At 51.1% G+C, this 23984-nt stretch overlaps 1 protein-coding gene across 2 annotated transcripts in view; it reads left to right on the top strand.

Moving 5' to 3' along the window:
• AHNAK (AHNAK nucleoprotein) overlaps nucleotides 1-23664 on the top strand; it is a 30529-nt gene extending 6865 nt beyond the window's left edge. The window contains exons 2-6 of one of the 2 annotated variants that reach the window (XM_044259452.1): nucleotides 3468-3566; nucleotides 3852-4008; nucleotides 4433-4620; nucleotides 5563-17475; nucleotides 18868-23664. In XM_044259452.1, the coding sequence (XP_044115387.1) occupies nucleotides 3852-4008; nucleotides 4433-4620; nucleotides 5563-17475; nucleotides 18868-22839 (16230 nt within the window). In that variant the 5' untranslated portion in view covers nucleotides 3468-3566 and the 3' untranslated portion in view covers nucleotides 22840-23664. Of the gene's footprint in view, nucleotides 1-3467; nucleotides 3567-3851; nucleotides 4009-4432; nucleotides 4621-5562 lie in introns of both variants that reach the window. The other variant, XM_044259451.1, reaches the window with a different exon arrangement.
• Nucleotides 23665-23984: the final 320 nt, after the last annotated feature.

Genomic DNA, 23984 nt, shown 5'->3' with positions numbered 1-23984 from the left:
TTTGGCCTGAGTTCTGGTGTCCCCCCCCAGTCTCTGCCTCACAGATGGAGTGGACATACCATCTCGCACTTTCTCTGCCCTCAAGGCAGCCCTCTACCTAGAGGGTCCCCACTCCGGTCCCTCCCATCACCAAGGATACTGTGAGCCAGTGTCAGATGGACCTCGGGGTGGGGAGCCAGCAGACCAGGGTTCTGGGGCCCCGGCACTGTCCTGTCCTGTCTTCTCTGGACCTCCCCCTCTCCTTCTGTAAATACCAGACGGTGCCGTCCCCGCAGGGCTTTCTGCAGTGGCAGTAAAGTTCCACATCTGCCATGTCTAATATGGTAGCCCTGTGGTTGGTGAGCTCTTGAAATGTGGCTACTGCAAGCAATAAACTAACAATTCATTTTAACTTAATTTAAATTTAAGTAGCCACATGTAACTACCATGTCAACAGCAGGGCTATAAGGTGTCTTCTAGCTCCAAAGACTTACGACACTTGGCCAAATGTGCAGAATTCCCCAGAGTTCCAAAGACCCTCTTTTGGGTAGCCACAGGGCAGGATCCTCGGTCCTTGGGGAAGCCTGGCATCACCTGACTTATGTAGGAGAAGAAGGGCCCGTCTGGGCTTGGCACAGGCTTCGAATATGTGGGAGAGACTGAGCAGTGGGACTCAGATGCGGTAAACAGACCCTTCCCACCCTGATCTCGCACCCTCCTCCCCCTAGCACCCCTGTGTGCAGCCACCTGAATAGCCCAGAGCAGAGGGGAGGGAAGGGAAGTTGCTCAGAGCCCTGGGCCAGGGCTGGCAGGGTGGTTGAAGCCCCTCCTGGCCAGGAAGCCAGCAGGTGCTCTGTCGGGGCCAACCTGCAGCCCCTGGTACCACGGCTCATGTTCTCAGGGGCTGTGGACCCTTCATCACTCACGATGGCTCCCCCCCCCTTTTTTTTTAAGATTTTATTTATTTATTTGACAGACAGAGATCACAAGTAGGCAGAGAGGCAGGGAGAGAGAGAGTGGGGGAGGCAGGCTCCTTGCTGAGCAGAGAGTCTGATGCGGGTCTCAATCCCACGACCCTGGGATCATGACCTGAGTCGAAGGCAGAGGCTTTAACCCACTGAGCCACCCAGGTGCCCCTTCTCCCCTCCTTCTGAGCTGTTGGCTAGAGGTGCATAGCAAGTCCTTCCTGAGTCTCTGAGCTGTGCTCCTGGGGATTCCTGGCTTGGGGCTCCATCCTCAGGAGCTGGCCTGGAAGCCAACTGCCTGTCTCCACCGGGGCCCCAGCCCCTCTGGCTCTGGGGGCTCTGGCCAACGAAGCACTTTGTCCATGGGATTTTAGGCGTGACCCTTTGCATGTCTGGAGCTGCTGCAGCCTCCGTGACTCATGGGGAAGGAGGGAGGGTGGGGACGAGCTGTGGGCGAGGGTGAGCTGGCGCGATGTCTCCGCCCCTGCTGGCTGGGGACCAGGATGCTGGCTGAGAAGGGGCCTGCTTCAGGAGGGGAGCTAGGCTGGCTGGTGGCTTCAGAGAGCTGAGAAGCCCTTGGGCTGGAAGGCTTTCCTTCCCTGCCCTGCCTGGCTCTCTGTCTGCAGGGCTGGCTACTTGGTGCTGGACGCTGGGGGCAGGCGCCTTAAAGTCGTGGCTTTGCTGTTTACATGGGTCAGTGTGACTTCCCCTAGTGGCTGCTGGCCTGGAGGGGAAGATGCAATTCCCTCGCTCACCCTCTGTGGCTCTGCTTGCCTCCTAGGCAGCGCCCATGTCCTAAATTCTGCATGTGTGAGTTCAGAGGGTGGAGGACTGGGGTTCCAGCTGCTGTCTTTGCCCATGCTGTGTGATCAGCCTGACACCAGAGCTGCGACGCACCCATGAATTTCTGGGGGATCCAGTCCTGTCCTCAGAGGCAAACAAACTCTATCGCTTTCAAGAGCATTGGCAGATAATAGGTTCTCTTTGCCCCGTTCTTTCCTTCCATGTGTCATCCCCCCCAGGAGGCTTCCCAACCTTGTAGAACATTCTGAGGCTAAATGGGTCATACCCAGAGCACCTTGCTCATAATTTATATCCAGGGCAGGAACGAAGTCTTTTAAATCTCCCCATCTGGCACATGGCGCGCCGTCAGTGAGCGCTGGGAGAACGTGCAGGTGAAGCTCGCGACCGAACGCAGCGCGCGGCGCAGGGCTGGGCTGAGCAGAGTCCGTCCCTTGCCTGCTGGCTGTGCAGGAGGCCATCAGCATGCATATATTTATCTATCTTTGACAAAGTTCTGAAAGTCAACAGCTTCCGGGTGGGGCTCTGGGCGAGGCCCTGCCTGAGCTTTAGCATTCCCGGCCTGGTTTCACAGACCAGCTTCTGGATGAATCCGGCCCTGCTGTTCTGCGTGGGTGGCCTTAGGCCGGGGCTCTTTCCAGAGTCCTGCCTTGTGTCTTCCCAGGGCAGCTCTGCAGCTGATAGCTCATCCTGTGGCCGGAGGGCATCTTTGCTCCTATGGGGGCCTGGCTTGGGGCGCTGTGTGGGCAGCCAGGTGTGCCCTGACTCACCGTGTCCCCGAGGCCCCGAGGCGGCCCAGCTGCATTCGAGCCTCTGGGGCGTGGGCTGGCTCTTGGGGGGGTGGCGGGGTTGGGGTTTCTTTTGTTCAGCCCGTTGCACCTGGACTCCCAGCTGGCGAGGGCTCCCCTGGTCCTAAGGACCGGGATGGATCAGGTGACCTACTCGCTGTCAGCCGGGGAGGGAGGGCACTGCCCTTCCTGCTTTCAGGCCTCCAGTGCTGGAGACACTGAGAAGAGGAGTCACATTGGTTAAGGCTACAGACCTGATGTGCTATAGGGGAGAGAGTTGCAGGCTCAGAGCCCAGGGGTGGTGGCACACTTATTGCAGACCTCACATCTCGGTCTCTCCATCTGTAAAACGGGGACATGGTCTCCTTCCTGGAGCGGTTACAAAGAACTACTGAGAATGGATGTTTTGTGAAACTCGTGGGTACCTGGGCTTTTTCATACCCTTGAGCGCTCTCTCCTTCCCTCCTCATGGAGATCCTGCATCCACTCCATTTTCACAGAGGAGATGATGTTCAGAGAAGTTGAGTGACTTGGCTAGGGACACACAGCTGGGAGGGTGCAGAAACCGGGTTTATTTTATTTTTATTTTTTAAAGATCTTGTTTATTTATTTGAGAGAGAGAGGGAGAGAGGGCTCGAGAGCAGAGGCAGAAGCAGGCTCCCTGCTGAGCCGGGAGCCCGACATGGGGCTCGATCCTAGGACTCCAGGATCACAACCCGAGCCAAAGGCAGATGCTTCGCTGACTGAGCCACCCAGAGGCCCCAGAGCAAGGGTTGAGACCAGGGTTTATATCCGAGTCTGGCCTCCCCGAGCCCCTTCTCCTCGATCCCAGGTTGGAGAGTCACGTATGAACGAGGGGTGTTGAAGTAGGGGAAGGTTGGGGTTTCGGTGTGGCCCCGGTTGAGCGTGAGCATCTCTGTCTCCTTCTCCCTAGACTGTGTGACCGACATTCCCGACGAGAGAGACTAAGAAGAGAGGAAGGAGGGGCGGGCTCCTGGCAAGGCATCGGCTCCTGAGCTGAGTCCTGCAAAAGGTCCATGGGAGGGAGGGTGTGACGGAGGGGAGGGGGTGGGGGGGTGGGACCAAGGATGGGTGGCGTCGGGAAGTGGGGCCTGCGTGGAAGGGATGAGGGGCTGGTTGTTGCCGGGGTTGGTCGCAGCCTATGTTCACTTGCCAGGCGGACCACTTCCACGGCAGAAGCAGGCAAGGCCGTGTCACCCCCCGGGGATTTACAGCACTGGTCAGCCTTGGCTTTCTTGTCTCCTCATGCTCTCGAGCCCCCACTGTCCTGAGCCCCCGTTTCCTTACCTCACCCCAGATGGAGAAGGAAGAGGACACGACCCGGGAGCTGCTGCTGCCCAACTGGCAGGGCAGCGGCTCCCACGGGCTGACCATCGCCCAGAGGGACGACGGCGTCTTTGTGCAGGAGGTGATGCGGAACTCCCCTGCGGCCCGCACGGGGGTGGTCAAGGAGGGTGAGTTACCTCAGGGTGTGGGCTGGGTGCCGGGGTGGTTTGGCTGAGGGGGGCGGTGGGAAGGCCACAGGGGCTGGTCCCAGTGACATCAGGACGGTCGGTACCCAAGCCCCACCCTCCCCTCCCCTGCCTGCTCGGTGTCACTTGATCCACACAGTCCTCAGGGACAGCGGTTATGGAGGGTGGTGGACACATCATCCTTAGTGCCCACTTCAATACCCAGGAACTCTGCCGCTTTGGGCGAGTTAGTGAGCCTCCCTACGCCTTACTTTTCCTCATCTGTGCAGTGGGTATTACCACACCTGTAGGCTTGTCACGACACGCAGTAAATGCAAGTCAGCTCGAGGGCCCAGCCTGTGGTGGTCGTGTGCTGTTCTCCCGAGACCCCGCGGGTCTCACCCGCTTCTTGCTCCACCCCGCTCAGGGGACCAGATTGTGGGTGCCACCATCTACTTCGACAACCTGCAGTCAGGCGAGGTTACTCAGCTCCTGAACACCATGGGACACCACACCGTGGGCCTGAAGCTGCATCGCAAGGGGGACCGCTCCCCTGAGCCCGGCCAGACCTGGACCCACGAAGTCTTCAGCTCCCAAAGCTCCGAGGTGGTTTTGGTGAGTGCCCGGCCGGCCCATCTGTGCCCTAAACCACGCCCCCCGCCCCCCCACCGGGCCACACTGACCTACTGGCCACTTCCTGAGCCTCATGTCTGCCTACGGGACCTCCCTGCGGTTCCCTCTCCTGCTTCTCCCCCTTGCCTCTCTCTTGAGCCAGACGGTGTGCTTGTATCCGTGTGTAGCGTGTGGCTGCCATTGACCTTGAAAGCCTTCCGTCGGTGGGTCCAGAGTGCTGCAGTGTGGAACCTGCTCACGCTGTCTGGCCCTAGAGGCCAGGAGGACAGTCAGTGCTTTGCAAAAATCCTCAGAACAGTCTCACAGGTTTCCTGCTCTGCCTTCCAGATGCCATTTTTCTCATTCCAGAGGCCTGGACTCATCTGTGAGTCAGAGGCGGGGCAGCAAAGCACCTGGGGGACGTTTCTTTGCTCCTTGATGGCTTGTTTATTTAACATATAATGAGTCCTCAAAGTGAACGGATTAATCCGAGCACAGCGAGTCTCCACCAACGCTTTCTGACAGGTCACTGAGAGGATTCCTGTCCCCGTTATACAAGCCCGTGAGTTGAGAATTGAGAGCCCAAGGGCCAAATCCATGCAGAGCTGGGAGGCATCCCTGGGACTTGACAAGCCGATTGGAATCTAGAATTGATTGATTATAAATCCTTCTTCCAGACTGCAGAAGGCAGGAGTCTACCCTGCTTCTCTCCCCCATAGCTTTTACTTCCCAGAGTTTCCCCAAATAATTTGTTTCCCTCCTGTGATGTGGCTGTCAGCCCCTTTCCTCACCCCTCCGTGCTCTGCCCCAGGAGGCTCTGTGGGCCTCCGTTCTGGTCCCAGCTTCTGTGGTAAACAGGCAACCATGTTGTCGGCTGGGCTGTGGCCGGGCGTCCGTGGTCAGGCAGATCCTGCTGCAACGTCTCCCGGCCGTGTCTTTCTGCAGAGCGGGGATGACGAGGACTATCAGCGCATCTACACCACGAAGATCAAGCCTCGGCTGAGGTCGGAGGACGGACTAGAAGGGGAACCTGGGGAAACCCAGAGCCGCACCATCACCGTGACGAGAAGGGTCACGGCCTACACTGTTGATGTGACAGGCCACGAAGGAGCCAGGGAGATAGATATCAGCAGCCCAGAGTTCAAGATCAAGATTCCCCGGCACAAACTGACTGAAATTTCCGCTGTGGATGTGGAGACCCAGCCTGGCAAGACAGTGATCAGACTGCCCTCGGGCTCGGGGGCAGCATCTCCTACCACAGGCTCTGTTGTGGACATCCGAGCGGGGTCTGTTTCTGCTTCGGGACCAGAGCTCCAAGGTGCTGGCCACTCGAAGCTCCAGGTCACCGTGCCTGGGATAAAGGTGGGGAGCCCAGGTGTCAGTGTCAGTGCGAAGGGCTTGGACTTGGGTGGCAAAGGAGGGGTCCAAGTACCAGGAGCGGACATTTCGGCTTCTCTTGGGGGTGGGGCAGTGGAGGTACAGGACCCATCTCTGGAGAGTGGCGCTAATGGGAAAATTAAAATTCCCACTATGAAGGTGCCAAAATTCGGTGTCTTGACAGCGCCTGAGGGCCAGGCCCCAGGAGCAGTTTTGAGCGTTTCTGCACCCGAGTTCTCTGTGGGACACAAGGGTGGCAAGCCCGGCCTGACCATTGGCGGGAACATCCAGACCCCTCAGCTAGAAGTCAGTGCTCCTTCTGCCAATATTGAGGGGCTTGAGGGGAAGCTGAAGGGACCCCAAATCACTGGGCCATCTCTTGAGAGTGACCTAGGCCTGAAAGGTGCCAAGCCACAGGGGAGCATAGGGGTGGACATTTCAGGTCCCAAAATCAAGGGCACTGTCACTGGCTCTAGTGTGGAAGTTCAAGCCCCTGATGCTGATCTTCACGGGCCTGGGGGCAAACTGAATATGCCCAAGATGAAAGTTCCCAAATTCTCTGTGTCAGGTTCAAAGGGAGAGGGAACTGGCATTGATGTGACACTGCCCACAGGTGAAGTGACTCTTCCTGGGATCTCTGGTGATGTCAGCCTGCCTGAGGTTGCTGCTGGGGGGCTGGAAGGGAAGGTGAAGGGTATGAAAGTCAAGACTCCTGAAATGATCATGCAGAAACCTAAAATCTCCATGCAGGATGTGGATCTGAGCCTTGGATCCCCTAAAGTGAAGGGAGATATTAAGGTTTCAGTGCCTGGGGTACAAGGTGACATTAAAGGCCCTCAAGTGGCAGTTAAAGGCTCCAAAGTGGACACAGAGACACCTAGCCTTGAGGGGACCCTGACGGGACCCACGCTTGGTAGTCCTTCTGGAAAAGCAGGAACGTGCAGGATCTCTATGGCAGATGTAGATCTAAATGTGGCTGCCCCTAAAATGAAAGGGGGTGTAGATGTCACGTTTCCCAAAGTAGAAGGGAAAGTCAAAGTCCCTGAAGTGGATGTCAAAGGCCCCAAAGTTGATGTCAGTGCCCCAGGTGTGGAAGTTCATGGCCCAGACTGGAACCTGAAAATGCCCAAGTTCAGCACTCCAGGAGCTGAAGGGGAAGGCCCAGATGTAGATGTGAAACTACCCAAAGGAGATGTCAGTATTCCAGGGCCCAAGGTCAGTGTGGAGGCCCCAAATGTCAATATAGCGGGCCCAGGAGGCAAACTTAAAGGCCCTGATATTAAACTGCCTGAAATGAGTGTCAAGACACCAAAGATCTCCATACCTGATGTCGATTTGCATGTTAAAGGCACAAAGGTAAAAGGAGAGTATGATGTAACAGTCCCAAAACTTGAAGGGGAACTGAAAGGCCCCAAAATGGACACTGATGCCCCAGATGTGGATGTTCAGGGCCCAGACTGGCACCTGAAGATGCCCAAGATGAAAATGCCAAAATTCAGTGTGCCAGGGTTCAAAGCAGAGGGCCCAGAAGTGGATGTGAACCTGCCTAAGGTTGATGTGGACATTTCTGGGCACAAGGTAGATGTTAGTGCTCCAGATGTGAGCCTTGAGGGACCAGAAGGGAAACTGAAAGGACCTAAGTTTAAGATGCCTGAGATGAATATCAAAGCCCCAAAGATCTCCATGCCAGATGTGGACTTACATTTGAAAGGCCCTAAAGTAAAGGGAGAATATGATGTCACAGTGCCAAAAGTGGAAGGTGAGATTAAAGTTCCTGATGTTGAACTTAAAAGTGCCAAAGTGGATATCAATGCTCCAGATGTTGATGTTCACGGCCCAGACTGGCACCTGAAGATGCCCAAAATGAAAATGCCCAAGTTCAGCATGCCTGGCTTCAAAGCAGAGGGCCCAGAAGTGGATGTGAACCTGCCTAAGGCTGACATTGACATCTCCGGACCCACAGTGGACGTTGAAGTTCCAGATGTGAACATTGAAGGACCTGAAGGAAAGCTGAAGGGTCCTAAGTTTAAGATGCCTGAGATGAATATCAAGGCTCCTAAGATCTCTATGCCTGATGTGGATTTGCATATGAAAGGTCCCAAGGTGAAGGGAGAATATGATGTTACGGTGCCAAAGGTGGAAGGGGAACTCAAAGGGCCAAAAGTAGACATCGGTGCCCCAGATGTTGAAGTTCATGGTCCTGAATGGAACCTAAAGATGCCCAAGATGAAAATGCCCAAATTCACCATGCCCAGCCTCAAAGGTGAGGGCCCAGAAGTGGATGTGAACCTGACAAAGGCTGATGTGGACATTTCTGCACCCAAGGTAGATATTAGTGCTCCAGATTTGGGCCTTGAAGGACCAGAAGGAAAGTTGAAAGGCCCCAAGTTTAAGATGCCTGAGATGCACTTCAAGGCGCCTAAGATGACTCTCCCAGATGTTGACTTGGATCTTAAAGGACCCAAAGTGAAAGGCAGTCTAGATATGTCAGCACCGAAAATAGAAGGTGAGATGAAAGTTCCAGATGTGGACATCAAAGGACCCAAGGTAGACCTTAAAGCACCAGATGTGGAAGTCCAAGGTGCAGACTGGAGCCTGAAAATGCCCAAGATGAAAATGCCCAAGTTCAGCATGCCCAGCTTGAAAGGCGAGGGCCCAGATGTGGATGTGAACCTGCCTAAGGCTGACATTGACATCTCTGGACCTAAAGTTGACATTGAAGCCCCAGACGTGAGCCTTGAAGGTCCAGAAGGGAAGCTGACGGGTCCCAAGTTTAAGATGCCTGAGATGCACTTCAAGACCCCCAAGATCTCCATGCCTGACGTGGACTTACACTTGAAAGGTCCTAAGGTGAAGGGGGATGTGGACGTGTCTGTGCCCAAGATAGAAGGTGAAATGAAAGTGCCAGATGTGGACATCAAAGGACCCAAACTGGATGTTGATGTCCCAGATGTGGACGTTCATGGCCCAGACTGGCACCTGAAGATGCCCAAAATGAAAATGCCCAAGTTCAGCATGCCTGGCTTCAAAGGTGAGGGCCCAGATGTGGATGTGAACCTGCCCAAGGCTGACATTGATATCTCTGGACCCAAAGTGGACATTGAAGCCCCTGATGTTAACATTGAAGGACCGGAAGGAAAGCTGAAAGGCCCCAAGTTCAAGATGCCTGAGATGCACTTCAAGGCTCCCAAGATCTCCATGCCTGATGTGAACTTGAATCTTAAGGGGCCAAAACTAAAGGGAGATGTGGATGTGTCTGTGCCTGATGTAGAAGGTGAAATAAAAGTGCCGGATGTGGACATTAAAGGGCCCAAAGTTGATATCAGTGCTCCAGATGTGGATGTTCAAGGCCCAGACTGGCACTTGAAGATGCCCAAGGTGAAAATGCCCAAGTTCAGCATGCCTGGCTTCAAAGGAGAAGGCCCAGAAGTGGATGTGAACCTGCCCAAGGCCAACATTGATGTCTCAGGGCCCAAGGTGGATGTTGAAGTTCCAGATGTGAATATTGATGGTCCAGATGCAAAAATAAAAGGTCCTAAATTTAAGATGCCAGAAATGAATATAAAGCCTCAGAAGATATCCATGCCAGATGTTGGTTTGCATTTGAAAGGTCCTAAAATCAAAGGAGATTATGATGTTACAATTCCAAAAGTAGAAGGAGAGATAAAAGCTGATGTTGACATCAAAAGTCCCAAAGTAGACATTAATGCACCAGATGTGGGAGGTCATGGCCCAGACTGGCACCTGAAGATGCCCAAAGTGAAAATGCCCAAGTTCAGCATGCCAGGCTTCAAAGGTGAGGGCCCAGAAGTGGATGTAAACCTGCCAAAGGCTGACATTGATGTCTCAGGTCCCAAGGTGGACATTGATGCTCCAGATGTTAATATTGAAGGTCCAGAGGGGAAGCTAAAAGGTCCCAAATTTAAGATGCCAAGCATGAATATACAGACACACAAAATCTCTATGCCTGATGTTGGACTTAATCTAAAAGCTCCTAAACTGAAAACTGATGTAGATGTTTCTCTTCCCAAAGTGGAAGGAGACTTGAAAGGTCCTGAAATTGACATGAAGACCCCAAAGATGGATGTAGATGTTGGTGATATTGATATTGAGGGTCCAGAAGGGAAGCTGAAAGGTCCTAAGTTTAAGATGCCAGACATGCACTTTAAGACTCCTAAGATCTCCATGCCTGATGTGGACTTACACTTGAAAGGCCCCAAAGTCAAAGGGGATGTGGACGTGTCTATGCCCAAGATAGAAGGTGAAATGAAAGTGCCAGATGTGGACATTAAAGGGCCTAAAGTAGACATTGATGTCCCAGATGTGGATGTCCACGGCCCAGACTGGCACCTGAAGATGCCCAAGGTGAAAATGCCCAAGTTCAGCATGCCTGGCTTCAAAGGTGAGGGCCCAGAAGTGGATGTGAACCTGCCTAAGGCTGACATTAATGTTTCTGGCCCCAAAATGGACATTGATGCTCCTGATTTGGATATAGAGGGACCAGAAGGAAAATTAAAGGGCTCTAAATTTAAGATGCCTAAGTTGAATATCAAAGCTCCTAAGATATCCATGCCGGATGTGGACTTGAATTTGAAGGGTCCCAAAGTGAAAGGAGAAATTGATGCTTCTGTGCCTGAGCTAGAAGGTGACCTGAGAGGTCCACAAGTTGATATCAAAGGTCCTAGTGTAGATGTGGAGATGCCTGATGTTGATCTGGAATGTCCTGATGCCAAGTTGAAAGGCCCTAAGTTTAAGATGCCTGAGATGCACTTCAAGACCCCCAAGATCTCCATGCCTGACGTGGACTTACACTTGAAAGGTCCTAAGGTGAAGGGGGATGTGGACGTGTCTGTGCCCAAGATAGAAGGTGAAATGAAAGTGCCAGATGTGGACATCAAAGGACCCAAACTGGATGTTGATGTCCCAGATGTGGACGTTCATGGCCCAGACTGGCACCTGAAGATGCCCAAAATGAAAATGCCCAAGTTCAGCATGCCTGGCTTCAAAGGTGAGGGCCCAGATGTGGATGTGAACCTGCCCAAGGCTGACATTGATATCTCTGGACCCAAAGTGGACATTGAAGCCCCTGATGTTAACATTGAAGGACCGGAAGGAAAGCTGAAAGGCCCCAAGTTCAAGATGCCTGAGATGCACTTCAAGGCTCCCAAGATCTCCATGCCTGATGTGAACTTGAATCTTAAGGGGCCAAAACTAAAGGGAGATGTGGATGTGTCTGTGTCAAAATTGGAAGGAGATTTGAAAGGCCCCAGTGTGGATGTGGAGATGCCTGATGTTGAACTGGAATGTCCTGATGCAAAGTTGAAAGGCCCTAAGTTTAAGATGCCAGACATGCACTTCAAGACCCCCAAGATCTCCATGCCTGATGTGGACTTACACTTGAAAGGCCCCAAAGTCAAAGGGGATGTGGATGTGTCTGTGCCCAAGATAGAAGGTGAAATGAAAGTGCCAGATGTGGACATTAAAGGCCCCAAAGTAGATATTGATGCTCCAGATGTGGATGTTCATGGCCCGGAGTGGCACCTGAAGATGCCCAAGATGAAAATGCCCAAGTTCAGTATGCCCGGCTTTAAAGGTGAGGGCCCAGATGTGGATGTGAACCTGCCCAAGGCTGACATTGACATTTCTGGACCTAAGGTGGACATTGAAGCACCAGATATGAATATTGAGGGTCCAGAAGGAAAACTGAAAGGCCCTAAGTTCAAGATGCCTGAAATGCACTTTCATGCCCCTAAGATCTCCATGCCTGATGTTGATTTCAACTTAAAAGGGCCTAAAATCAAAGGAGACTTTGATGTTTCTGCCCCAAAGCTGGAGGGAGAGTTAAAGGGTCCAGAAGTGGATGTCAAAGGCCCTAAATTGGATGTTGACATGCCAGACGTAGCTGTGGAAGGTCCAGATGGCAAATGGAAAAGTCCTAAATTTAAGATGCCAGACATGCACTTTAAAGCTCCCAAAATCTCCATGCCAGACATTGATCTACACTTAAAAAGTCCCAAGATAAAGGGAGAGGTGGATGTTGATGTTCCCAAATTAGAAGGTGACCTCAAAGGGCCAGACCTCAAAGGTGACATCAGTGGGCCAGATATTGACATTGAAGGACCAGAGGGAAAATTGAAAGGTCCTAAGTTCAAGATGCCTGACATGCATTTCAAAGCCCCAAATATTTCTATGCCTGACGTGGACCTAAATTTGAAAGGACCAAAAATCAAGGGGGATGTTGATGTGTCTGTGCCTGAGGTAGAAGGTAAAATTAAAGTACCAGATGTGAACATCAAGGGCCCCAAAGTAGATATAAATGCTCCTGATGTTCATGGCCCAGATTGGCACCTGAAGATGCCCAAAATGAAAATGCCCAAGTTCAGCGTTCCTGGTTTCAAAGCAGAGGGTCCAGAGGTAGATGTGAATCTTCCCAAGGCTGACATTGGTGTCTCAGGACCCAAAGTTGACATTGAAGTCCCAGAGATGAGCATCGAGAGTCCAGAGGGAAAAATCAAGGGGCCTAAATTTAAGATGCCGGAAATGAACATCAAAGCTCCCAAGATCTCCATGCCAGATGTAGATTTACACTTGAAAGGTCCTAAGGTCAAAGGAGATGTGGACATTTCCTTGCCTAAGGTGGAAGGTGACCTGAAGGCCCCCAAAGTGGACATTGATGTCCCAGATGTAGATGTTCAGGGCCCAGACTGGCACCTGAAAATGCCCAAGATGAAAATGCCCAAGTTCAGCATGCCAGGCTTCAAAGGAGAGGGCCCAGAAGTGGATGTGAACCTGCCCAAGGCTGATATCGATGTGACTGGACCCAAGGTGGACATTGAAGGCCCTGATGTTAACATTGAGGGTCCTGAGGGAAAGTTGAAAGGTCCCAAGTTCAAGATGCCTGAGATGAACATCAAAGCCCCCAAGATCTCCATGCCTGACTTCGATTTGCACCTGAAAGGTCCCAAGGTAAAGGGTGATGTGGATGTGTCTCTTCCCAAAGTTGAAGGTGACCTCAAGGGCCCTGAGGTTAACATCAAGGGTCCCAAGGTGGATGTTGATGTCCCAGATGTGGATGTTCATGGTCCAGACTGGCACCTGAAGATGCCCAAGATGAAAATGCCCAAGTTCAGCATGCCAGGCTTCAAAGGAGAGGGCCCAGAAGTGGATGTGAACCTGCCCAAGGCTGATATTGATGTGACTGGACCCAAGGTGGACATTGAAGGCCCTGATGTTAACATTGAGGGTCCTGAGGGAAAGTTGAAAGGTCCCAAGTTCAAGATGCCTGAGATGAACATCAAAGCCCCCAAGATCTCCATGCCTGACTTTGATTTGCACCTGAAAGGTCCCAAGGTAAAGGGTGATGTGGATGTGTCTCTTCCCAAAGTTGAAGGTGACTTAAAGGCCCCTGAAGTTGACATCAAAGGCCCCAAGGTGGATGTTGATGTTCCAGATGTGGATGTTCATGGTCCAGACTGGCACCTGAAGATGCCCAAGGTGAAAATGCCCAAGTTCAGCATGCCTGGCTTCAAGGGAGAAGGCCCAGAAGTGGATGTGAACCTACCCAAGGCTGACATAGATGTGTCAGGACCCAAAGTGGATGTTGAATGTCCTGATGTGAATATTGAAGGACCTGAAGGAAAGTGGAAAAGTCCAAAGTTTAAGATGCCCGAAATGCATTTGAAGACTCCAAAGATATCCATGCCAGATATTGATATTAATCTAACAGGTCCAAAAATAAAAGGAGATGTGGATGTCAAAGGTCCCAAATTAGAGGGAGATCTGAAAGGCCCTGAAGTTGACCTCAAAGGCCCCAAAGTGGACATTGATGTTCCAGATGTGGATGTCCATGGCCCAGACTGGCACCTGAAAATGCCCAAGATGAAAATGCCCAAGTTCAGCATGCCAGGCTTCAAAGGAGAGGGCCCAGAAGTGGATGTGAACCTGCCCAAGGCTGATATTGATGTCTCAGGACCCAAGGTGGATGTCGATGTTCCAGATGTCAATATCGAAGGTCCAGATGCAAAACTGAAGGGTCCCAAGTTCAAGATGCCTGAGATGAACATCAAAGCCCCCAAGATCTCCATGCCTGACTTCGATTTGCACCTGAAAGGTCCCAAGGTAAAGGGTGATGTGGATGTGTCTCTGCCCAAAGTTGAAGGTGACCTCAAGGGCCCTGAGGTTAACATCAAGGGTCCCAAGGTGGATGTTGATGTCCCAGATGTGGATGTTCAGGGCCCAGACTGGCACCTGAAGATGCCCAAAATAAAAATGCCCAAGATCAGCATGCCAGGGTTCAAAGGAGAAGGCCCAGAAGTGGATGTGAATCTACCCAAGGCTGATATTGATGTGACTGGACCCAAGGTGGACATTGAAGGCCCTGATGTTAACATTGAGGGTCCTGAGGGAAAGTTGAAAGGTCCCAAGTTCAAGATGCCTGAGATGAACATCAAAGCCCCCAAGATCTCCATGCCAGACATTGATCTTAACCTGAAGGGCCCTAAAGTGAAAGGTGATGTGGATGTGTCTTTGCCAAAAGTGGAAGGTGAGATTAAAGTTCCTGATGTTGACATCAAGGGCCCCAAAGTGGACATTGATGCCCCAGATGTGGATGTTCATGGCCCAGACTGGCACCTGAAGATGCCCAAGATAAAAATGCCCAAGATCAGCATGCCAGGGTTCAAAGGAGAAGGCCCAGAAGTGGATGTGAATCTACCCAAGGCTGACATTGATGTGACTGGACCCAAGGTGGACATTGAAGGCCCTGATGTTAACATTGAGGGTCCAGATGCAAAACTGAAGGGCCCCAAGTTCAAGATGCCAGAGATGAACATCAAAGCTCCTAAGATATCCATGCCAGATTTGGATCTTAACCTTAAAGGCCCTAAAATGAAAGGAGAGGTGGATGTTTCCCTTCCAAATGTAGAAGGTGATGTGAAAGGGCCTACTCTTGACATCAAGGGCCCAAAGATAGATGTAGATGCTCCAGATATTGACATTCATGGTCCTGAGGGCAAATTGAAAGGTCCCAAACTGAAGATGCCAGACATGCATGTAAATATGCCCAAAATCTCCATGCCAGAAATTGACCTGAATTTGAAAGGCGCAAAGCTTAAGGGAGATGTTGATGTTTCCGGGCCCAAACTGGAAGGTGATGTTAAAGCTCCCAAGCTGGATGTAAAGGGGCCAGAAGTGGACATTTCTGGTCCTAAGGTCAATCTTGATGGCAAGGCAAAGAAATCACGTTTTAAGCTTCCTAAATTTAACTTTTCAGGTTCCAAAGTTCAGACACCTGAGGTGGATGTCAAAGTTAAAAAGCCAGATATTGATGTGACAGGTCCAAAAGTTGATATTAATGCTCCTGATGTTGAGGTCCAAGGGAAAGTGAAAGGATCTAAGTTCAAAATGCCTTTCCTGAGTATTTCATCTCCTAAAGTTTCTATGCCTGATGTAGAGTTAAATCTGAAAGGCCCTAAAGTCAAAGGAGACTTAGATGTTACAGCTCCTAATTTAGAAGGTGACTTTAAAGGACCCAAAGTAGATATTAAAGCACCAGAAGTTCATCTTGATGCACCTGATGTGGATGTTCATGGTCCAGATTGGAGTTTGAAAATGCCCAAAATGAAAATGCCCAAGTTTGGTGTGCCTGGCTTAAAAGCGGAAGGGCCAGAAGTGGCTGTGGATCTGCCAAAAGGAGATCTCAACATCGAGGGGCCCAAAGTGGACATCGAGGGTCCAGAAATTAATTTGGAAGGTGTAGAAGGAAGCTTAAAAGGCCCCAAACTCAAGATGCCTGACATGAATATCAAAACTCCCAAAATCTCCATGCCTGACATTGATTTAAACCTGAAGGGCCCCAAGGTGAAAGGTGATATGGATGTTTCTCTGCCTAAAGTTGAAGGGGATCTGAAAGGACCAGAGATTGATATTAAAGGGCCCAAAGTGGACGTTGATGCCCCTGGTGTGGATGTTCATGGCCCAGACTGGCACCTGAAAATGCCAAAGGTGAAAATGCCCAAGTTCAGCATGCCGGGTTTCAAAGGTGAAGGTCCAGATGTGGATGTTACTCTCCCCAAAGCGGACATTGATATTTCTGGCCCCAAAATGGACATTGATGCCCCGGATGTGAATATTGAAGGTCCAGATGTGAAACTGAAGGGTCCCAAGTTCAAGATGCCTGAAATGAACATCAAAGCCCCCAAAATCTCCATGCCTGACCTTGATCTGAACTTGAAGGGCCCCAAAATGAAAGGTGATGTGGATATATCTTTGCCAAAAGTAGAAGGTGACTTAAAGGGCCCTGAGGTGGACATCAAGGGTCCCAAAGTGGACATTGACACTCCTGATATTAACATTGAAGGCCCAGAGGGGAAACTGAAGGGGCCCAAATTCAAGATGCCAGAGATGCACCTAAAGACTCCTAAGATTTCCATGCCTGATATTGATTTAAACTTGAAGGGCCCCAAAGTGAAAGGTGATATGGATGTTTCCCTCCCCAAGTTTGAAGGGGATCTGAAAGGTCCTGAGGTGGACCTCAAAGGTCCCAAAGTGGACATTGATGCTCCTGATGTGGATGTTCATGGACCGGACTGGCACCTGAAGATGCCCAAAATAAAAATGCCCAAGATCAGCATGCCAGGGTTCAAAGGAGAAGGCCCAGAAGTGGATGTGAATCTACCCAAGGCTGATATTGATGTGACTGGACCCAAGGTGGACATTGAAGGCCCTGATGTTAACATTGAGGGTCCTGAGGGAAAGTTGAAAGGTCCCAAGTTCAAGATGCCTGAGATGAACATCAAAGCCCCCAAGATCTCCATGCCAGACATTGATCTTAACCTGAAGGGCCCTAAAGTGAAAGGTGATGTGGATGTGTCTTTGCCAAAAGTGGAAGGTGAGATTAAAGTTCCTGATGTTGACATCAAGGGCCCCAAAGTGGACATTGATGCCCCAGATGTGGATGTTCATGGCCCAGACTGGCACCTGAAGATGCCCAAGATAAAAATGCCCAAGATCAGCATGCCAGGGTTCAGAGGAGAAGGCCCAGAAGTGGATGTGAACCTACCCAAGGCTGACATTGATGTCTCAGGACCCAAGGTGGACATTGATGCTCCAGATGTCAATATCGAAGGTCCAGATGCAAAACTGAAGGGCCCCAAGTTCAAGATGCCAGAGATGAACATCAAAGCCCCCAAGATCTCCATGCCTGACTTTGATTTGCATCTGAAAGGTCCTAAGATGAAAGGAGATGTGGATGTTTCTCTTCCTAAGGTGGAAGGTGACCTAACAGCCCCTGAAGTTGACATCAAAGGCCCCAAGGTGGATGTTGATGTCCCAGATGTGGATGTTCATGGTCCAGACTGGCACCTGAAGATGCCCAAGGTGAAAATGCCCAAGTTCAGCATGCCGGGCTTCAAAGGTGAGGGTCCAGATGTGGATGTGACCCTGCCCAAAACTGACATTGACATCTCAGGACCCAAGGTAGACATAGACACTCCTGATGTTGACATTCATGGCCCAGAAGGGAAACTCAAGGGTCCCAAGTTTAAAATGCCTGACCTGCACCTCAAGGCACCCAAGATCTCCATGCCTGAAGTGGACCTGAATCTGAAGGGGCCAAAAGTAAAGGGTGATGTGGATGTGTCTCTGCCGAAAGTTGAAGGTGACCTCAAGGGCCCTGACGTTGATATCAAGGGCCCCAAAGTGGACATTGATGTTCCAGATGTGGATGTCCATGGCCCAGACTGGCACCTGAAGATGCCCAAGGTGAAAATGCCCAAGTTCAGCATGCCAGGCTTCAAAGGAGAGGGCCCAGAAGTGGATGTGAACCTGCCCAAGGCTGATATTGATGTCTCAGGACCCAAGGTGGATGTCGATGTTCCAGATGTCAATATCGAAGGTCCAGATGCAAAACTGAAGGGTCCCAAGTTCAAGATGCCTGAGATGAACATCAAAGCCCCGAAGATCTCCATGCCTGACTTTGATTTGCACCTGAAAGGTCCCAAGGTAAAGGGTGATGTGGATGTGTCTTTGCCTAAAGTGGAAGGTGACCTCAAGGGCCCTGAAATTGACATCAAAGGGCCCAAAGTGGACATTGATGCCCCCGATGTGGACGTTCATGGTCCAGACTGGCACCTGAAGATGCCCAAGGTGAAAATGCCCAAGTTCAGCATGCCTGGCTTCAAGGGAGAAGGCCCAGAAGTGGATGTGAACCTTCCCAAGGCTGACATTGACATTTCTGGCCCCAAAGTGGACATTGATGCCCCAGATGTGAATATCGAATGTCCAGATGCAAAACTGAAGGGCCCTAAGTTCAAGATGCCAGAGATGAACATCAAAGCTCCCAAAATCTCCATGCCTGAGCTTGACTTAAACCTGAAGGGCCCCAAAATAAAGGGTGATGTGGATGTTTCTTTGCCCAAGGTGGAAGGTGACCTCAAGGGCCCTGAAGTTGACATCAAGGGCCCCAAATTGGACTTTGACACCCCTGATATCAATATTGAGGGCCCAGAAGGAAAATTGAAGGGGCCCAAATTTAAGATGCCAGAGATGCATATTAAAGCCCCCAAGATCTCCATGCCTGACTTGGACTTAAATTTGAAGGGGCCAAAAGTAAAGGGGGATGTGGACCTTTCATTACCTAAGGTGGAAGGTGATCTAAAAGGGCCAGAGGTGGACATTGAAGGTCCTGAAGGGAAACTCAAAGGTCCCAAATTTAAGATGCCTGATGTCCATTTCAAAACCCCACAAATCTCCATGAGTGACATTGATTTGAACTTGAAAGGACCCAAGATAAAGGGAGATTTGGATATTTCCATTCCTAAACTGGAAGGAGATCTGAAAGGCCCCAGAGTCGATGTTGAAGGCCCTAATCTGGACATAGACACTCCTGATGTTGACATTCACGGCCCAGAAGGGAAACTCAAGGGTCCCAAGTTTAAAATGCCTGACCTGCACCTCAAGGCACCCAAGATCTCCATGCCTGAAGTGGACCTGAATCTGAAGGGTCCCAAGGTAAAGGGTGATGTAGATGTGTCTCTGCCGAAAGTTGAAGGTGACCTCAAGGGCCCTGATGTTGATATCAAGGGCCCCAAAGTGGACATCGATGTCCCAGATGTGGATGTCCATGGCCCAGACTGGCACCTGAAGATGCCCAAGGTGAAAATGCCCAAGTTCAGCATGCCAGGCTTCAAAGGAGAGGGCCCAGAAGTGGATGTGAACCTGCCCAAGGCTGATATTGATGTCTCAGGACCCAAGGTGGATGTCAGTGTTCCAGATGTCAATATCGAAGGTCCAGATGCAAAACTGAAGGGCCCCAAGTTTAAGATGCCTGAGATGAACATCAAAGCTCCCAAGATCTCCATGCCTGATATTGACTTAAACCTGAAAGGTCCCAAGGTAAAGGGTGATGTGGATGTGTCTTTGCCTAAAGTGGAAGGTGACCTCAAGGGCCCTGAAATTGACATCAAAGGGCCCAAAGTGGACATTGATGCCCCCGATGTGGACGTTCATGGTCCAGACTGGCACCTGAAGATGCCCAAGGTGAAAATGCCCAAGTTCAGCATGCCTGGCTTCAAGGGAGAAGGCCCAGAAGTGGATGTGAACCTTCCCAAGGCTGACATTGACATTTCTGGCCCCAAAGTGGACATTGATGCCCCAGATGTGAATATCGAATGTCCAGATGCAAAACTGAAGGGCCCTAAGTTCAAGATGCCAGAGATAAATATCAAAGCTCCCAAAATCTCCATGCCTGATGTTGACCTGGATTTGAAAGGATCCAAAGTCAAAGGAGATTTTGATGTGTCGGTCCCCAAGATCGAAGGTACTTTCAAAGGCCCAGAAGTAGACCTTAAAGGTTCAGGTCTGGATTTTGAAGGCCCAGATGCCAAGCTTAGTGGCCCACATTTGAAGATGCCATCACTGGATATATCTGCCCCTAAAGTAACTGTTCCTGATGTTGATTTGCATTTCAAGGCACCCAAAATTGGGATTTCTGGTCCCAAGTTGGAAGGTGCTGAACTGGACCTCAAAGGGCCCAAAGTTGATTTAGAAGCTCCAAGCTTGGATGTACACACGGAGAGCCCAGATATTACTGTTGAGGGGCCAGACATTAAAATTCCCAAATTCAAGAAACCCAAGTTTGGTTTTGGGGCAAAAAGCCCTAAAGCTGACATCAAATCACCTTCTCTGGATGTGACTGTTCCCGAGGCAGAGATGAATGTTGAGACTCCTGAAATTAGTGTTGGTGGCAAGGGCAAGAAGAGTAAATTTAAAATGCCCAAAATTCACATGAGTGGCCCTAAAATGAAGGCCAAAAAACAGGGATTTGACTTGAATGTTCCCGGGGGCGAAATTGATGCCAGTCTCAAGGCCCCCGAGGTAGATATCAACGTTACCGGGCCAGACGCCACACTTAAAGGTGATGTGAAATCCCCCAAAACCAAGAAACCTATGTTCGGGAAAATGTACTTTCCAGATGTAGAATTTGACATTAAATCACCTAAATTTAAAGCTGAGGCCCCCCTCCCAAGCCCCAAACTGGAGGGTGAAATACAGGCGCCTGATGTAGACATTTCTTCGCCAGGGATTCATGTTGAAGGTCCCGACATCAAGGTGAAGGCTCCCAAGTTCAAGCTGCCAGGCATGGATGTCTCAGGAAAACTAGAGGGTGACTTGAAGGGCCCCAGGGTGCAGGCCAGCTTGGACACACCTGACATCAACATTGAAGGCCCAGATGCTAAAGTCAAAGCACCGTCCTTCGGCATTTCTGGCCCTCAGGTCTCCATCCCTGATGTGAATGTTAGCTTGAAAGGACCAAAGGTAAAGGGTGATGTCCCAAGTGTGGGACTGGAAGGACCAGACATAGATCTGCAAGGTCCAGAATCAAAGATCAAGTTCCCCAAGTTTTCAGTGCCCAAGATCGGCGTCCCTGGTGTGAAGATGGAAGGGGGAGGAGCGGAGGTCCATGCCCAGCTGCCCTCTCTCGAAGGAGGCTTGAGCACACCTGATGTGAAGCTTGAAGGGCCGGATGTGTCTCTGAAAGGGCCAAAAGTAGACTTGCCTTCGGTGAACCTCTCTATGCCAAAAATCTCTGGACCTGATGTTGACCTGAACTTGAAAGGACCAAGTTTGAAGGGAGACCTGGATGCTTCTGTTCCTGGTGTGAAGGTGCATGCCCCAGGGCTTGACCTCAGAGGTCAAGGTGGAAAGGTGAGGTTGGAAGGAGATGGTGTGAAAGTGCCTGGGATTGATACCACATTAAATCTTGGCGCCCCAGATGTGACCCTGAAGGGACCAAGCCTGCAGGGGGACCTGGCTGTCTCTGGTGACATCAAATGCCCTAAAGTATCAGTAGGTGCTCCTGATGTAAGTCTGGAGGCTCCCGAAGGTGGCATTAAACTTCCCAAAATGAAGCTGCCTCAGTTTGGCATCTCGACTCCAGGGTCCGACTTGGACGTGAACGTCAAAGGGCCACAAGTGACTGGAGAACTGCAGGCACCAGGTATGGATGTGAACCTCGGGGGCCTGAGCCTGAAAGGGCCTCAGATCTCTGGCCCTCAAGTCTCAGCACCAGACATGGACTTGAACTTGGAAGGACCAAAAATAAAAGGGAGCCTTGGGGCCACTGGTGAGATGAAAGGCCCCACTGTTGGAGGAAGTCGTCTAGGCGTCAGCGTTGAAGGCCTCGGAGGAAACCTCCAGATGCCTGGAATCAAGTCCTCTGGATGTGATGTAGAGCTGCCAGGTGTGAATGTGAAACTCCCAACGGGGCAAATTTCTGGTCCTGAAATCAAAGGCGATCTGAAAGGTTCAGGAATAGGTTTCCACGGGGCTGCTCCCGATATTAGCGTCAAGGGGCCTTCCCTCAATGTGGCCTCCCCTGAGTCAGATTTTGGTGTCAGCTTGAAGGGCCCGAAAATCAAAGGAGGTGTGGATGTTTCCGGGCTTGTCAGCACCCCAGCTGTCAGCCTGGGCGAAGGGCACGTGAGTGTCAAAGGACCCCAGGCCACCTCTGCTCTTAACTTGGATGCACCGAAGTTTGCCGGGGGACTTCATTTCTCAGGACCAAAGGTAGAAGGAGGCGTGAAAGGAGGCCAGGTTGGACTCCAGGGTCCTGGGCTGAGTGTGTCTGGGTCTCCAGGTCACTTGGAAAGCAGATCTGGAAAAGTAACATTCCCCAAGATGAAGATCCCCAAATTCACATTCTCTGGCCGTGAGCTGATTGGCAGAGAAGTCGGGGTGGATATTAACTTCCCTAAAGTGGAGGCCACTGCCCAGGCTGGAGCTGGAGAGGGCGAGTGGGAAGAGTCCGACGTGAAACTTAAAAAGTCCAAAATCAAAATGCCCAAGTTCAATTTTTCCAAACCTAAAGCGAAAGGTGGTGTCACTGGCTCCCCAGAAGCGTCCATTTCAGGGTCCAAAGGTGACCTGAAGAGCTCGAAGGCCAGCCTCGGTTCCCTGGAAGGAGACACTGAGGCTGAGACGTCCTCCCCCAAAGGCAAGTTCTCTTTATTTAAAAGTAAGAAGCCCCGGCACCGCTCCAATTCCTTCAGCGACGAAAGGGAGCTCTCGGCACCTTCCACCCCGACCGGGACCTTGGAGTTTGAAGGTGGGGAAGTCAAAGGGAAACACGGAAAGCTGAAGTTTGGTACCTTCGGTGGCTTGGGGTCAAAGAGCAAAGGTCATTATGAGGTGACCGGGAGTGATGACGAGACAGGCAAGTTGCAAGGGAGTGGAGTGTCCTTGGCCTCTAAGAAGTCCCGACTGTCCTCCTCTTCCAGCAACGACAGTGGGACTAAGGTTGGCATCCAGCTTCCCGAGGTGGAGCTGGTGGTTTCCAAGAAAGAGTAGCAGGCCTCATGTGTGTACATATATGTGTAAAAATACATCAGCCTTGGGTGTGTTTGTATATAAACTGCAAAGAGAAACACACCGACAGCCTCAGCATAACGCGAAGATCTGGCCTCTGCCCGGGGCAAGTGCGGAAAAAAGCCAGCCAGCCGCCTTGGTGCTCCCGGCCCGGAGCTCTACGGATGGTTCCAAGTTCGTCCAGCCCGTGTGCAGAGCCAACAGGATTTGCCTTGAGATTTCAGTTTTTGTTTTTTGTTTTTGCATTGAACGCTGAGAGCTCCTGTTTACTAAGCAAGCTTTTGTGTTTATTATCCTCATTTTTACTGAACATTGTTAGTGTTGGGGCAATGGAAATCCACTTTTTCATTGTAATGACTTTGGGGGCTTTGGTTAGTAAGGGTGGGGTGGGGGTGGAAGGCAGTAGAGGGGGCCAGACCTCTGTTTCTCCTAAGATTGGATCTATTCAAACAGCAGACACCCAAAGAGGACCCAGAGGAGGTGGCAGGCAGGGTGGGTGTTTTTAGATCTCTCTAGCATTGCTTTTTTTCCCCCCAGGGGTGGCGGTCCTAGCCAGTTCGGTGCTCACGGTGAGCCAGAATTAGAATCTGTTTGCAAATTGGCCGACCCCCGCAAGCTCAACAAAGGGGCTCCCGTTCTGTGTCTTGTGGGAGAAATGTTTCCTTCATGGCCGCCACATTCCTGATACTAGTTCTAATTTCTTTCAATAAATGTTACCGTGATTAAGAAAATTTCTCGCACTTTAATGGCAAATTAATTGAGAATGTAAGGAAATGGGAGGCCAATAAAGCTGTTTATTAACCCTGATGTCTTGTGCCTTCGCATTCTGTATTGGGAGCAGGAACGCAGCCCCGGCCGTTGAGACTCAGTCCATCCCGGGGAATTTGCCGGTTTCATTAATGGGTGATGGAGGGGCGGGGTGTCTTTGCTGCCCGATTCTCACGGAGAGGCCGGCTGCATTATTGCTGAGAAATCTAGAGAGGCTTGGCACCCTGGCAGCCCGGGCCCCAGGACCCCCTCACCCCAGCTTTGTATCCTCCGATAGGAATACACCACTCAGAAATGGTTCTGAATGGGTAAGAGGATACAGATATGAATGGAAAACAAGACCCACTGGAGTTGTGGAA

Source organism: Neovison vison, chromosome 7 (genome assembly GCF_020171115.1).
Source record: "Neovison vison isolate M4711 chromosome 7, ASM_NN_V1, whole genome shotgun sequence".
NCBI lineage: Eukaryota > Metazoa > Chordata > Mammalia > Carnivora > Mustelidae > Neogale > Neogale vison.
This window is presented reverse-complemented; position numbering and strand designations above follow the sequence as displayed.